General features: G+C 51.8%; 5 protein-coding genes across 5 annotated transcripts; 4 read left to right on the top strand and 1 right to left on the bottom strand.

Annotated features, from left to right (window-relative positions):
- Nucleotides 1-68: 68 nt before the first annotated feature.
- On the top strand, nucleotides 69-3280 carry IAR55_001843 (uncharacterized protein; the record flags this gene model as incomplete). The annotated part of the gene is made up of 14 exons (XM_066944966.1): nucleotides 69-572; nucleotides 667-776; nucleotides 866-908; nucleotides 981-995; nucleotides 1062-1085; nucleotides 1181-1336; nucleotides 1411-1482; nucleotides 1556-1651; nucleotides 1713-2106; nucleotides 2204-2412; nucleotides 2561-2694; nucleotides 2760-2805; nucleotides 2910-3078; nucleotides 3204-3280. 14 exons carry the CDS (start codon nucleotides 69-71, stop codon nucleotides 3278-3280), a joined length of 2049 nt encoding a protein of 682 aa, XP_066804889.1.
- A 328-nt stretch (nucleotides 3281-3608) lies between these two features.
- Nucleotides 3609-4828, top strand: IAR55_001842 (uncharacterized protein; the record flags this gene model as incomplete). The annotated part of the gene is made up of 3 exons (XM_066944965.1): nucleotides 3609-3735; nucleotides 4066-4577; nucleotides 4748-4828. The coding sequence occupies 3 exons, from the start codon at nucleotides 3609-3611 to the stop codon at nucleotides 4826-4828; spliced, it is 720 nt and encodes a 239-aa protein (XP_066804888.1).
- A 506-nt stretch (nucleotides 4829-5334) lies between these two features.
- Nucleotides 5335-6306, bottom strand: IAR55_001841 (uncharacterized protein; the record flags this gene model as incomplete). Its single annotated transcript, XM_066944964.1, has 4 exons — nucleotides 5335-5396; nucleotides 5521-5632; nucleotides 5771-5903; nucleotides 6131-6306. The coding sequence occupies 4 exons, from the start codon at nucleotides 6304-6306 to the stop codon at nucleotides 5335-5337; spliced, it is 483 nt and encodes a 160-aa protein (XP_066804887.1).
- A 528-nt stretch (nucleotides 6307-6834) lies between these two features.
- IAR55_001840 (uncharacterized protein) lies at nucleotides 6835-9816 on the top strand (the record flags this gene model as incomplete). Its single annotated transcript, XM_066944963.1, has 2 exons — nucleotides 6835-8880; nucleotides 8944-9816. 2 exons carry the CDS (start codon nucleotides 6835-6837, stop codon nucleotides 9814-9816), a joined length of 2919 nt encoding a protein of 972 aa, XP_066804886.1.
- A 601-nt stretch (nucleotides 9817-10417) lies between these two features.
- On the top strand, nucleotides 10418-12537 carry IAR55_001839 (ornithine-oxo-acid transaminase; the record flags this gene model as incomplete). The annotated part of the gene is made up of 11 exons (XM_066944962.1): nucleotides 10418-10473; nucleotides 10608-10631; nucleotides 10703-10780; nucleotides 10846-10880; nucleotides 10953-11394; nucleotides 11483-11596; nucleotides 11657-11724; nucleotides 11808-11889; nucleotides 11951-12217; nucleotides 12307-12397; nucleotides 12475-12537. The coding sequence occupies 11 exons, from the start codon at nucleotides 10418-10420 to the stop codon at nucleotides 12535-12537; spliced, it is 1320 nt and encodes a 439-aa protein (XP_066804885.1).
- Nucleotides 12538-12544: the final 7 nt, after the last annotated feature.

Genomic DNA, 12544 nt, shown 5'->3' with positions numbered 1-12544 from the left:
GAATGAACCTGGGATCTTCACCTTGTCGTGCATATTATATTTGAAGGGGAGAAGGATGAATCGCAATCATGTCCCAACATCAACCACAAACTCCTGTCCCCAACACCGATAACATCTCTGTGGGTGAAAGTCTCGATAAAAGCAGTGGTCGACAACAGAACAGTAATTCTGTCAGAACGGTACGACAACACCAACCACAACAGACGTCAACGCAGACGCAGGCAGCGACGGATCGACCAATTCTGGAAAGACAGACGTCCAGATTATCGACCATCCTGACGCACGTCCGGTCGAACGAAGTCTATCCTCCACCCGAATGGGATGATTCGAATGCCGACGTCGAAGAAGAGGATGAACTCGGTCGTCGATCCGTGGAGGGAATAACGAGATTCAGGACTACTACGGCGATCACGAATGAAGATGCGGAATTGGGAGGGTTAGGAGAGAAGGAAGTGGGGAAACAGGTGGAGACGGTGATTGTGGATATCGAACATACTCCCGTCAAAGATGATCCGAGAAAATGGAACGATAAGAAGAAATGGTTCGTTCTGATCATGATGACTTTTGCCCTGGTAAGTCATCCATGCGACGTCCCCTTTGATTTCAGTCCACCCTCCACGTCCATGAGATCATGCGAATACTAATCCATGCCGACCGCTCATCCAGCTCGGACCTACGATGGCTTCAAGTATATACAATCCCGTCATCAACCAAGTACAAGGGGAGTTACACGGCACAGCTACAGAAATAGGTCTGAGTTTGAGTATGTATATCCTGTGAGTTTCTGCTATTAAGGCTCGACCTTCTTTCATCCGTCAAGCGTCAGACAGCCATGAGTCGACCAAACTGATGTCCACCTGTTTAGACTCCAAGGAGCGACACCTGTCCTTTGGGCAGCGTTGTCGGAGGTATGTCAATACTCTTTCATTGTTTGATACTGTTACAATCTTCGGGAATGCTGATGTCTCGTGACAACACAGATCAACGGTCGAAAGGTTCGTGGACATCTCAACCGAGCTATTGCGAGTCTCGTCGAAATGCTAACCTGATGATATACACAGACAAGCTACCTGCTTTCATACGCGGTACGTGTTCATGGTTTCCACCTCCCTCGCTCCATGGCTGGCTTGCCTGATCCTCCGATGTACTGTCAGAATTGACCTGTCCTCCTCCATCACAGCTATACGTCGTAGCCAATGTTGTCGCCTCCCGTGCCAACTCAATGCCTCTTCTCATCGTGATGCGGATATTGCAAGCAACAGGCAGTGGAGCCGTCAATTCCGCTGGAGCTGGAAGTTTGGCAGACATGTATGAGATGCATGAGAGAGGTGAGAAGGTGAGTGCAGGCTGTGGCGGGAGGTCTTTCAATATCAGGAGAGAGGGTCGGCTGATATGGAAAATGCTTCACAGCTGGGCATTTACTATAGCGTACCGATGTTCGGTCCTGGGATCGGTCCCATCGTAGGGGGAGCTCTTGGACAGGTGAGCGATTGCTGCTTCCGTATCCCACACGGCCCCGACTTGCCGAGTGCTGAGTGGGCGCCCACTCTCACAGGCATTCGGATGGCGAAGTGTGTTCTATTTCTCTGCGGCCTTCGGAGGTATAATGGAGATCTTGTTCATCTTCTTCCCGGACTCATGGCGTAAAGAGGTGAGTACACTGTCGCCTTTGATCGAACACAAGACTGACAATACCGATCACTTGTCTCCAGCGGTCCAGGACATACCAGAAAGCAGCTGCCAAAGCTGCCAAACGAGCAGAGCAGAGACTTGAGAAAGCACGAGTCAGTGTGCTAGAGAAGCAAGGCAAATCCCGTCCCATCAATCTTGGTCAAGATATCGAAGTACACCCGACAAGTGAAGCGGAAACGATCTCACGTAGGGTCGGCACCATCAGCGAGCAAGCGAATGTGGATGTGGAAGCTGGTCGACATGCGGCGGGCACAGTCGAGGTCAAGAGAAAGTGGTATCTGCCGTTCGGAAATAAGGTGGTCGAAGCGAAAGCAGAATATCAGTATACCGTCTCACTTGGAGATTTAAATCCTTTCCCCTTGATGACGAGTGTCATGAGACGACCTGCGAATTTACTCGCCATCCTTTCATCTGGTAAGTTAGTCCCTCTGGCAACGACTGAACCCTCCCTATGGCCTTCATATCCAACAACGCGTATACGTTTGCTGATCCTCGATGGCCACCACCTCAGGTATCTGCTTCTCGGCTCAATATACCATTGTCTACACAGCATCTATCACGCTTGGCGATGCACCCTATTCTTACAACTCCCTCAAGATCGGGCTGGTCATCCTTTCCTTTGGCGTGGGCAATATCTGTGCGAGTGTCATTGGAGGGAGATATTCAGATGTGGTGCTGAGACGGACGAAGAAGAGAAACGGAGGCGTTGGCGTCCCCGAGGTGAGTGGTGCTTCAGCGCGTAGTCTGTTTTCTGCAGGAGAACAGTATCATCCTCGCTTTGAAGCGGCTTGTGTTCTATTGCTCCATTCCCACTGGAGAGAAAAGCAACGAGGATGAACTCCACTGACTTGAACGTGTTACTCCACAGATGCGACTCAAAGCTACCTTTATCGCCATGCCATTCATTGTCGCAAGTTTCTTGACCTATGCCTGGTGTGCGGAAGAGAAAGTGCACATTGCCGGTATCGTCGTTAGTCTCTTCTTTGCAGGGGCTTCCTTGATGTGAGTGACCAGGTTAGATAATCTTATTGTGATGTGGTTCTGATAATCGGTCTGTCCTTCGTTAGGTGGATGTATTCACCGACTTTGGCTTATCTTGTCGACTCCAATCCGGTATGTCAGCTTTTACTCATTCCATTCTTTTTGTAGCACCTGTATCTTGATATTCACACCTTGCTACAGTAAAGCTGACATGGTCGCCTTTCCTTAATAATCAGGGTCTTTCCGCTCCCTCTTCGTCCTGTGCTTCTCTCATGCGAGGCTGTTTGGCATGTATCATGTCTCAGATCGCTGTGCCGATCAGAAACGGGATTGGGGATGGCGGGTTGTATACCCTTTTCGCGGGACTTCTAGCGGTAGGATGTGGTATAGTAATCCTGCTCAGCTGTGAGTGGTGACCCTCCTTCGTATGACATCTACGCAGCGGCCCAGATTGTCGCATGAGTCTTCACCTTTAGTGACTGTCCATATGTAATTTGAGCTGACTTGTCTTGCTTCTTGCGCCTCTGCAGTCAAGGGAGAGCAATGGAGGATACGCGCTAACGCAAAACGAGAAAACCGGGCGAAGAAGGAAGAGGCCGGATCGTAATAGCCACACCGGTGTTGCTCATCATACCTTATCATCTGCATGCATACATTCATACACCTCATCGCTCGTCGACAGTCGCTCATCAAGTTGCATCGTGTTGTCCGTCCCAGGACTGACCGGGATTTCAGGGTCCAAAAATGCCACATTCATCCCGGTCGCCTCTCTCTCCCGAACATCAACAACCACTCGCGCACTCATTCAACTGACTCACTGATGCACTCGATCGATTTACTTGGATCAAACGACACGTTGACTAACATCAATCATCTTCAACCCTCTCTTCAACCCATCATTCTCATCCATCAGTACCGCACTGCACATATCCACAATGCTCTCACTCTTCCGACCGGCCACTATCATGCGCGTGACCACCGGCACTGCTCCGGGACGAGTCGTCGCGTTGAGGATGATGAATACCTCTGCGGTTGTTTATGCTGGCAAGAAGAAGACCGTTGGTGAGTCTCTGACTTGGTATTGGTGTGTATGTGACATTGAGAGGGGAATTGGACGTTGGCCGGAGAGAAGGCGTGATGTTGGGGGTTACTCGAAGGGCCGAGGCGATCGGGTCTATCTGAGGGCCGTTGTGCTTTGGTGTCAGAAAACAATCAATGTTGCCCACAACGGGCGAGGACAAGAACAATGCTTTCGGGTGGTCATATACGTTCTCACTTGGCGTCGTCCGCACCACGATTCATGCCCCACAGTGCCGGTTCTGCTTTAGAATATAATCCTCGCTGACAATTCTCCCCTCTTCTTATCGTCACTCACTCACTCATCTGCTACAGATCCCACATTACCTGCCGTCCCTCGAGGTCCACCCACTCCTTATACCCTCTTCTTCAAATCCTTCGTCTCCTCCTCTGCGTCTGACCATCGTAAACCCGACGGTAAGCTCGACATGAGAGCACTCACCTCTGCCGCCGGCTCCGCCTGGTCGTCCCTCTCCACATCCGAGAAACAATCCTACGAATCGCAAGCCGTCGACGGCAAGAAGGTCTTCGAGAAGGCTTATCAAGCGTTCTGGGAGTCGACGACGCCAGAGACCCGAGAGGCGATCAAGAAGGCCACGGGGAAAGAGGTGAAGCCGCCAGGAGGGAAGAAGGCGTTCAAGCAGAGCGTGAAAGAACGTGCGGGCAATCCGGGGAAACCACTGTCTTCTTATCTTGCTTTTGCCAAGGAAGTGAGAGACGAGGAGAGAGTCGCTGTACCGGATCATTTGGAGGGTAATGAGAAACAACAGTTCATCGCCAAGGAGACTGGAAATCTGTGGAAGGCTTTGAGCGAGTCGGAAAAGCAGGTGAGTGCGGACTGATCAAACATTGAATGAAAGCAGGCATGATAGGGTGTCAAGCGTGCAAGGATCCGGTGGTCTGACAATCGCGCCCTTCTCTTCTCTTTCCAATGTTCTGCCCATCATCCGCATAGATCAGTCGGGCGCTGACTGTGTCTTATGTTCTTTGCCCCCAGAAATACAAGGACCAGTACACCGAGCAAAAGGCTAAATGGGAGACCTGGAAGGCTACCCAAGCCGACAAGGCTGATCTCTGAGCAAGGCGCACAACAGCTCGGTACAAATAGGACGGGATGCAATGACAAGAGGGAATTGATACCCAGAGGCTACTTTGGTATTTTAGATGACCAGTGGAGTCGAAATAGCAAGGAGATCGGGGAGAAAGTGGGTTATGCCAAATTGATTCTTGTTGATGAAGCGTGAATATCGTGACAACCGCTATGAATGCGACACAGCACTTTTCATATATCTCTTCACTGGTCTGAATCATCCCACACATCCCTCATCAACGACTGAGTGCTCGCGCTTGATGATCATTTCTCGAGTTGGAGGTCGTGGTCCAAAATCACGTCACGTTCCTGAACCCGACAATTGAGTTGAACCAATCCGTTATGCTTGATCACACAGCGTATGCCAGACATGTCATTTTTGCGAGACACCACACCTGCATGGATTGTATTTTGATGCTCTGCACTGCATTGCCTCGCATTTGCATGCATTACGAGATTCCTATCTACGACAGTAGCAGACCGCACGTATAGATCTAGTGGTGGTGACCATCACCGTGGAGGAGAGCCTCGTCGCCTTGGTAGTTCATGGTGTAGACTGCGAATATCGAATGAAAGATGAGTAAAAGTCTCCCTGATGACAAGAAGACCTGCAATCCCGACGCGGGATATGATGAGACGGGGAGTGGGAGGACAAGACGATATGTCGCAAGATGACTTACCGGAACCGCACTCGGGGCATCGGTGGTTCTTGAGAGAGTGAGTGACGTTGAGCCAGATGGTGTCGTGGGAATCGGCGGGGAAACCAGTACATCCAACTTGTCGCTCGGGGAACTGTGCAGGAATGCCGTCAGACACCGTGATCAACCATTATGTCCAAACATCCCAGTTCCCATGCACGCCCATTGCCTGCTTCCTCTTTCACTCTACTACTTGCTTGAACCTCTGAACACGTCGACAGACAACACTCACGAGAGAGTAGACGGCGATGGGGTCCTCGACAGTACCGAGTCGGGTGACTTCGAGGGGCTTCATGTCGAAGACGTCGACACCCTCGAGCTTTCCGAGAAGCTCGAATCGCTCGAGACCGGTAGATTGCTCCTCACTGTGGAGAGTGACACTAGTCAGCATACAGCCATGCCAGTGTTGCGACCGGTTTCCAAAGTTAATCATTTCTGCCTTGATGTCGAGTGACATGACTTGTCTCGAAAGTAATAGCAATGCTGGATTCCGCTCCAACACATCATTCTCCTGTCCGAATTTACACCTTTTCCCCCTTTCCCCTCCTCCTCCTCCTGCCCATGTTGACGAACGTCATGAGATGCGACTCACTCAGTGGGGACCTCACCGGCCTTGGCACCAGGACCGAGCAATTGGGGAGGACCGTGACCTGCGGACCTGATAGCGGAGAGGGAGAAGGCTCTGGCGACGTTGAGCTGCGAGGAGACGACGACGGGTCGTCGGAGGGCCGGGAGAGCTGTTCGGAAGGATCGAAGGATGGAAGCCATTTTCGACGAGTGGATGGGACGAGTGCGTGGGGAGTGTCAGAAGAATAGGTTGTCAGACCGACAAGAGGACGAGTCGAATGAGCGAGATGTGATTGGGATGATGCGACCGAGTGTGACTCTCTGTGTGTTGCTGCCTGTGTGGTGGTGCTCTCTCCTCTTACCAAACCCTCTCAGAAGCTTGAGTCCGGAATCAACCGACCCAAAACCCACAGGTTTATCGCAATCTCCGTCGGAGAATATGAATGTGGCACACGGACCACGTGGAGCTGGCTCTCACTGAAAATCGCTGTTTGTGGATCACGCGTCACACTTTTGACTTTTGCAGAGACACACTCTTGGTCACTCCCGGTCACTGACCATCTTGCATGACATTCCTTTCCTCCAATGTCATTCCAACTGTCTGCTACACTGCTCGACCTATAACCGGATGGGTCGGGCCTGAGTAGTGGCTGCTACCTTACTGTCCGGTCAATCTTCAATCCCAGCGCACATCGTACCAGATTCACATAACGACGGACCACAAACCAGATGTCACGACTCCCGCCCAGTCAATGGTTCCCCGATCCCAACAGCTGGATCGAGACAGCCCCCTCATCACGACCCAAGAGACCCACTCCGACACAACGACCGCTGACCTCATTCTCGAACGGTCTGGCCACACCCATCTCGTCCACGTACAAACGCGACAACAACGCTCTGGCGGGTCCTGGTCCCTTTACCTTGAGTGCGAGCGCGAAGAACGGCACCTTGAAAAGATGGAAGGGTCTGCAGGGAGACGACACGCCAATTGATAAGACGAGACAGGGGACTCTGAAGGGTATCTTCACGCCGCCCACGACGGGACCGAATTTGCGCAAGGGCAAGGGAAGGGTTGGGATGCTGATAGACAAAGAAGAAGGAGGTAGCAAGGGAGAAAGAACACCCTTCAATCAGAAAGGTAAAGGCGGATCTATGTTAGCTTTCGGAAGGAAGAAGGACGATGAGTCCCACAAGGAGAGATCCAGGGCTCCACTGGCACCAGGAGGGCCAGGGAGTAGATCGAGGGTTTATGAGGACTATTTTTGGCGGGATTCGAGTAACGACGATGATAACGATAAACCGGACGCAGATGTATTACCTCCTTCGAGTCAACTCAAACGGACGAGACGGACAGCAAATCGACCCAATACCCCTCTTATCATCGACGCTACTCGAGACGATAACGAACGAAACCATACGCGGAATGGTGTCTCACCAGATGTCCCGCCACGAACAGCACAGAAAAGAATCGCTTCTTATCGCCAGCGATCATCACCATTGTTCCCCGACAAACTCGGCGAAACCCCATCACCCTCACAACTGCCTCTTCCATCATCAGCAATCAAGACGAGCCCTCCAATACCGGAGTACGTTCTTGGTAACCACCGACAAATCAATCATCAGGACACAGCTAGGATGAATAGGATCAAATCGCCTTGGCGAAAAGATCGTGCTCCGCCGCCAGCATTCAAAGTCTTAGCTGATGCACCCGTTTCCCCCGTTGGGGATCAGGTCTCGAAGAAGAGAAAGAGAGGCCAAATCACACACGAAGAAGAGATCGATCGGAGAGTACTGGATAAGGCTCATGAGAAGAGGAAGAGAACGCCCGAAGGGAAACCCAAGGCGTTGGTAGATCTGTCGTCTTCTGATCCACCTGAGGGAGCGGAGGATGTAAAATCTCCAAGTACCAAGAGAAGTAAGAAACACCACGGCGAACCGCTCAGCTCGATAAGACCAAACGCTCTTCTTCCGAGGAGGAGTCTCAGCAAGTCAACGACCGGACCGACGTCATCTTCGCTGAGGAGAAAGCCAAAGACGCCTGAATTCAAAATCATGCCGCCTCTTCCTAGGACTTCTGTGGGAGATCGCTCTGTCTCGCTCGACAAAGAACCCGCCCATCCCAGTACGAGATCAGCGATACCGCTGCCGTCTGTCTCTATCGAGGAACAGTTGGAGATTGCAATCGACCAAGCGAAAGAAAACGCTGCAGAACTTGATCGAGCCAAGGAGCATGCTGGCGACCTGGAAAGCTCTCTTCGAGCCATAGGCGAAGCAGCAGCGAGTCAGAAATCTCAGTCCCAGCGTCCAGCCAGCCTTCTTCTTTCGCCCGGGATTATCAGGACCTCTTCTGTCCGAGGACATCATACCACGTCGCCCGAACAGCTCCTCGTCACTCCTCGGAAACGTGTCTCACCGAATTATCACCATAAAGTCACTCCGCCAACATCGCGGCCCCGCCCTCTCTCAATGGTCAACCGTCAAGAGACTCTCTTTGTCCTACCTGACCCTCCTGCACAACCTGATTTCAGAGCGTGTCGTATGCCGACCTCGTCTCCTAGACTGAGAGACTTTCAGCCAATGGAGATGGATCCTGAAACCCTCATCACCTGGGATGCACCACGAGCAGAGACGCAAGCTGGCGAAGGATTCCCGGTCGGAGATGTCAATATGCGTAGTCCGGCGTCAAGTCAAAGCCAAGAAGAACCTCTGTTCTCACAGCGAGAGGGCAGTCCGGACAACAGACCTCGGCTGGGACACAGGTGGTCAAGCAAAAGCGTGAGTGGATCGCAGTCGTCGTATCTTGACATGGAGCCATCTGTTGACTATGCGTGTCCGCAGATCGAACCCACCGCATTTTCGCAAGACTTCCCCGTTCTCCTTCGATCCTCTTCAGCGGATGAATCGTCGCCGCCAAGTAGACCATACCCCCGCAACTCTGATCCTGACAAGCACGATGAGCCTGTCAGTGGCCGTCCTGAGGTAGGCGGTAAGCGTGCCGCCGGAGCTTCAAAGTGGGAGCATTTGAACAGGGGAATTCTGTCTCAACATACACCAATTGCCGCACGACCGTGCACAATTCCTACCTCTCAAAAAATGAAGGGCAAGGGGAACAAGCGGAAGCCTTCGTCGGCTGGCGGCTCAGATGTTGGAAATCAGACAAAACTTGCTGCCTTTGGTTTCTTCGGCGATAAGGGCAAAGGCAGGGGGAAGCAAGTGGGTTTTGAGAGGGAATGGAAGGACGAAGAGGACCATCACTTTGACGAGGACGGACCCGTAGAAGGGAGGAAGTCTGTGAATGTGGATGGGTTAGGCCAGGTGCCAGAACCACCTTTACACCCCGATTTACAACCAGCTGGTATTCGGGAGCTCAGACGAAGAAGCGCTGCCGCCAAAGAATCGTCTCAACTGCGCCAAGACACATCTTCGTCGCTCACAGCTGTCCATCCTCCTACCCCGAGAGCTCCGACTCTCCAGGCGTCAACGCCAAAGCGACAATATCCCACGAAGCGGAAGTCGAAGGAAGAAGAATCAGAAGAAGGTGAAATGGGAGAAAACGACGCACCCTTGTTTGAGAGGCATTCGAGTAGTAGCTGGGGTGGGACAGGGAGCTCTCAGACGACTAGCGTTGGTATCAGGACTCCGGGTTCTACAAGAGCTTGGTTGGATGGTCTGGGCGAGAGAAGGACGAGCGAGTTTGGGACGATGGAGTAGGTGTAGGGCGGGTTTGGTGGATCTTGCGGGCATGGTCACGATGTGGAACGAAAGCGAAGGGTCTTGGTTCAAGGCTCAAAAGGAGCGCCGATTCATGAGAAGGACCTGGTCTTGACTGACAAGGAGATGTATTCCTAGGTGTTGTTGCGCTTCAGTATCAAGATTGACCACTTTCACATGTACACAACTACCATTCATACTCGATAAGCTTGACTGCATGAATATTCCTGGTCATGGGCCGAATCCACCTGCCCTCCAAGAAATGACAAGTCGTCTGATGTCAGAGATCGTACTTGTTTCACATCCTGCTGCAGGCATAACACTTGTGTTGATGAGATCAGATTCCAACTTGTGCATGATGGGCGTTTTGTACCAGATTGACGAGTCTGACCAAGCTTTCGATCGGTGCCACCACCCCGCGCCCTCGCTTCGCTTATTTACAAGCGCGGTTCAAGCGGTTCGACATTTTCAGTGATTTTCCTTTTTTCTTTTCATCATCGTCACCTATTCATAACATAACATCTATCTCTTGACCATTAGCTTGGGATTCATTCACACACATATCCATCACCATCACGAACACAGGACCAACATACCCACGATGACCGCTTCCATCTCCAGCAAGGAGGTCATGCACCTCGAACACGAGTATTCTGCGTGAGTACAACCTCACCTCGACCGGGCCAAGCCCAAGGATACTTTAGCTTGGCGCAAATGCTGGCTCTTTGACTGGGACTGGAGTTTGGTGAAGCCAAAAGGGGCGGATGCTGACTCTCCCTTGGATGTTCCAGACACAACTACCACCCTCTTCCTGTGTGAGTGAGCTACCCTTTCATGTTAAGCTTCCCCTTCGGAGACAGCTCACGCCGTGTTGTGCTGGTTGCAGCTGCTTCGAGCGAGGACTGGGTGCGCACGTATGGGACCCCGAGGGCGTCGAATACCTTGATTTCCTTTCCGCTTACTCGTGAGTGCTACGTCTAGCTCAGCGTGATCGGACGGTCAAGTGCTGATGAGCTGCTTCGACTACAGCGCCGTCAATCAAGGACATTGCCATCCCGAGATCTGTACGTTCCGTCCACTGTATGATCAGTGAATGGCCAGCAAGACTCATGTCATATACTACTTCCTACGCATAGTAAAAACTCTCGTTGAACAAGCATCCCAACTCACGCTGTCCTCTCGAGCGTTCTACTCATCCAACCTCGGTCCTTTCGCTAGGAAAATCACCTCCTTATTCGGCTTCGACATGGTCCTTCCCATGAACACCGGTGCCGAGGCCGTCGAGACGGCCATCAAGCTCGCCCGTAAATGGGGATACGAGAAGAAGGGCATCGCCGAGGGAAAAGCCAAGGTCCTTTCTGTCGATGGTAATTTCCACGGAAGGACTATCGGTATTATCTCCATGTCGACTGATCCGGAATCAAGAACTGGTTTCGGTCCTTTCCTCGAGGGCGTAGGACCCAAATGGGATACAGGATTGATCAGATATAATCACCCAGAGGATTTGGAGAAGACGTTGGAGAAGTACGGCGATGAAGTCGCTGCGTTCTTGGTAGAGCCCATACAGGGTGAGGCAGGGTGAGTCTTGGACGAGAGGTCTTCATCGTCTCGAAATATGCTTGACTTGAAGCGCATGACTGACCTGCGGACTGCCCCTCATTCTCAGTATCTACGTCCCGGACGATGGATACCTTGCCAAGATCGCAGAGATCTGTAAGCGATACAACGTCCTTTTGATATGTGATGAGATCCAGACTGGTCTCTGCCGAACAGGCAAGATGTGAGTGGCGTTTCTAATAGGTTTCAAAAGCCTCGTCTGACCTTGTCTCTACTTCGTCAGGCTCTGCTACGAGTGGGACAACATCAAGCCCGACATGGTCATTCTCGGCAAAGCCTTGTCTGGTGGTAGTGAGTATTCTGCAGCTGCTCCTCTTGTGGGCTGCGCCTGTCATGATTCGGAAAGCTGAGTTGGCGATTTTAACCATCCTCAGTGTACCCGGTCTCATGTGTTCTCGCGAACAAGGAGATCATGCTCTGTATCAAACCTGGAGAGCACGGCTCTACCTACGGCGGGTGAGCCGATCCCAATGCCAATATCCTGTGGAACAGTACTGACGATCGATTGTGATTGTAGGAACCCCCTTGGATGTGCCGTCGCCATCACCGCCCTTGACGTCCTGATAAACGAGAACCTTGCCGACCGATCCCAGAAGCTCGGAGAGATCTTCCGATCAGAACTCGCCAAGCTCAACTCTCCATTCATCAAGATTATCCGAGGTCGAGGTCTGTTCAACGGTGTGGTCATCGACGAGACTGTTAGCAAGAAAGGAAGGACCGCTTGGCAATTATGTTTGTTGATGAAGAGCAAAGGGTTATTGGCAAAGCCCACCCATGTCAACATGTGAGTCTGGCAGGAATTCCTCCATCCGCTTTCTCAACCTTCGCTGCCTGAAAGACAACAAGCTGATCTGATATCTGCTCGTGTCGCAGTATTCGATTCGCACCACCCCTCGTCATCAGTGAGGAAGATGTCCGAAAGGCCGTCAGGATCATCGCTGAGTCTCTTGAGGAATTCGATGTGGCAAGTTGTCTTTCTTCAGATGTTTGATCTGGCGCCAGCGAGGAAGGCTTTGCTGACGATCTGGTTCACTCTTGCAGCTTGAGAAGATCCCAGGAGACGAGGGTGAAGAGCACGACGCTGTTATTCAGCTTGAGGACTGAGCGTGAA

This window comes from Kwoniella newhampshirensis, chromosome 3, assembly GCF_039105145.1.
Source record: "Kwoniella newhampshirensis strain CBS 13917 chromosome 3, whole genome shotgun sequence".
Lineage (NCBI taxonomy): Eukaryota > Fungi > Basidiomycota > Tremellomycetes > Tremellales > Cryptococcaceae > Kwoniella > Kwoniella newhampshirensis.
The sequence above is the reverse complement of the archived record's forward strand: the minus strand, read 5'-3'. Positions and strand labels throughout refer to the sequence as shown.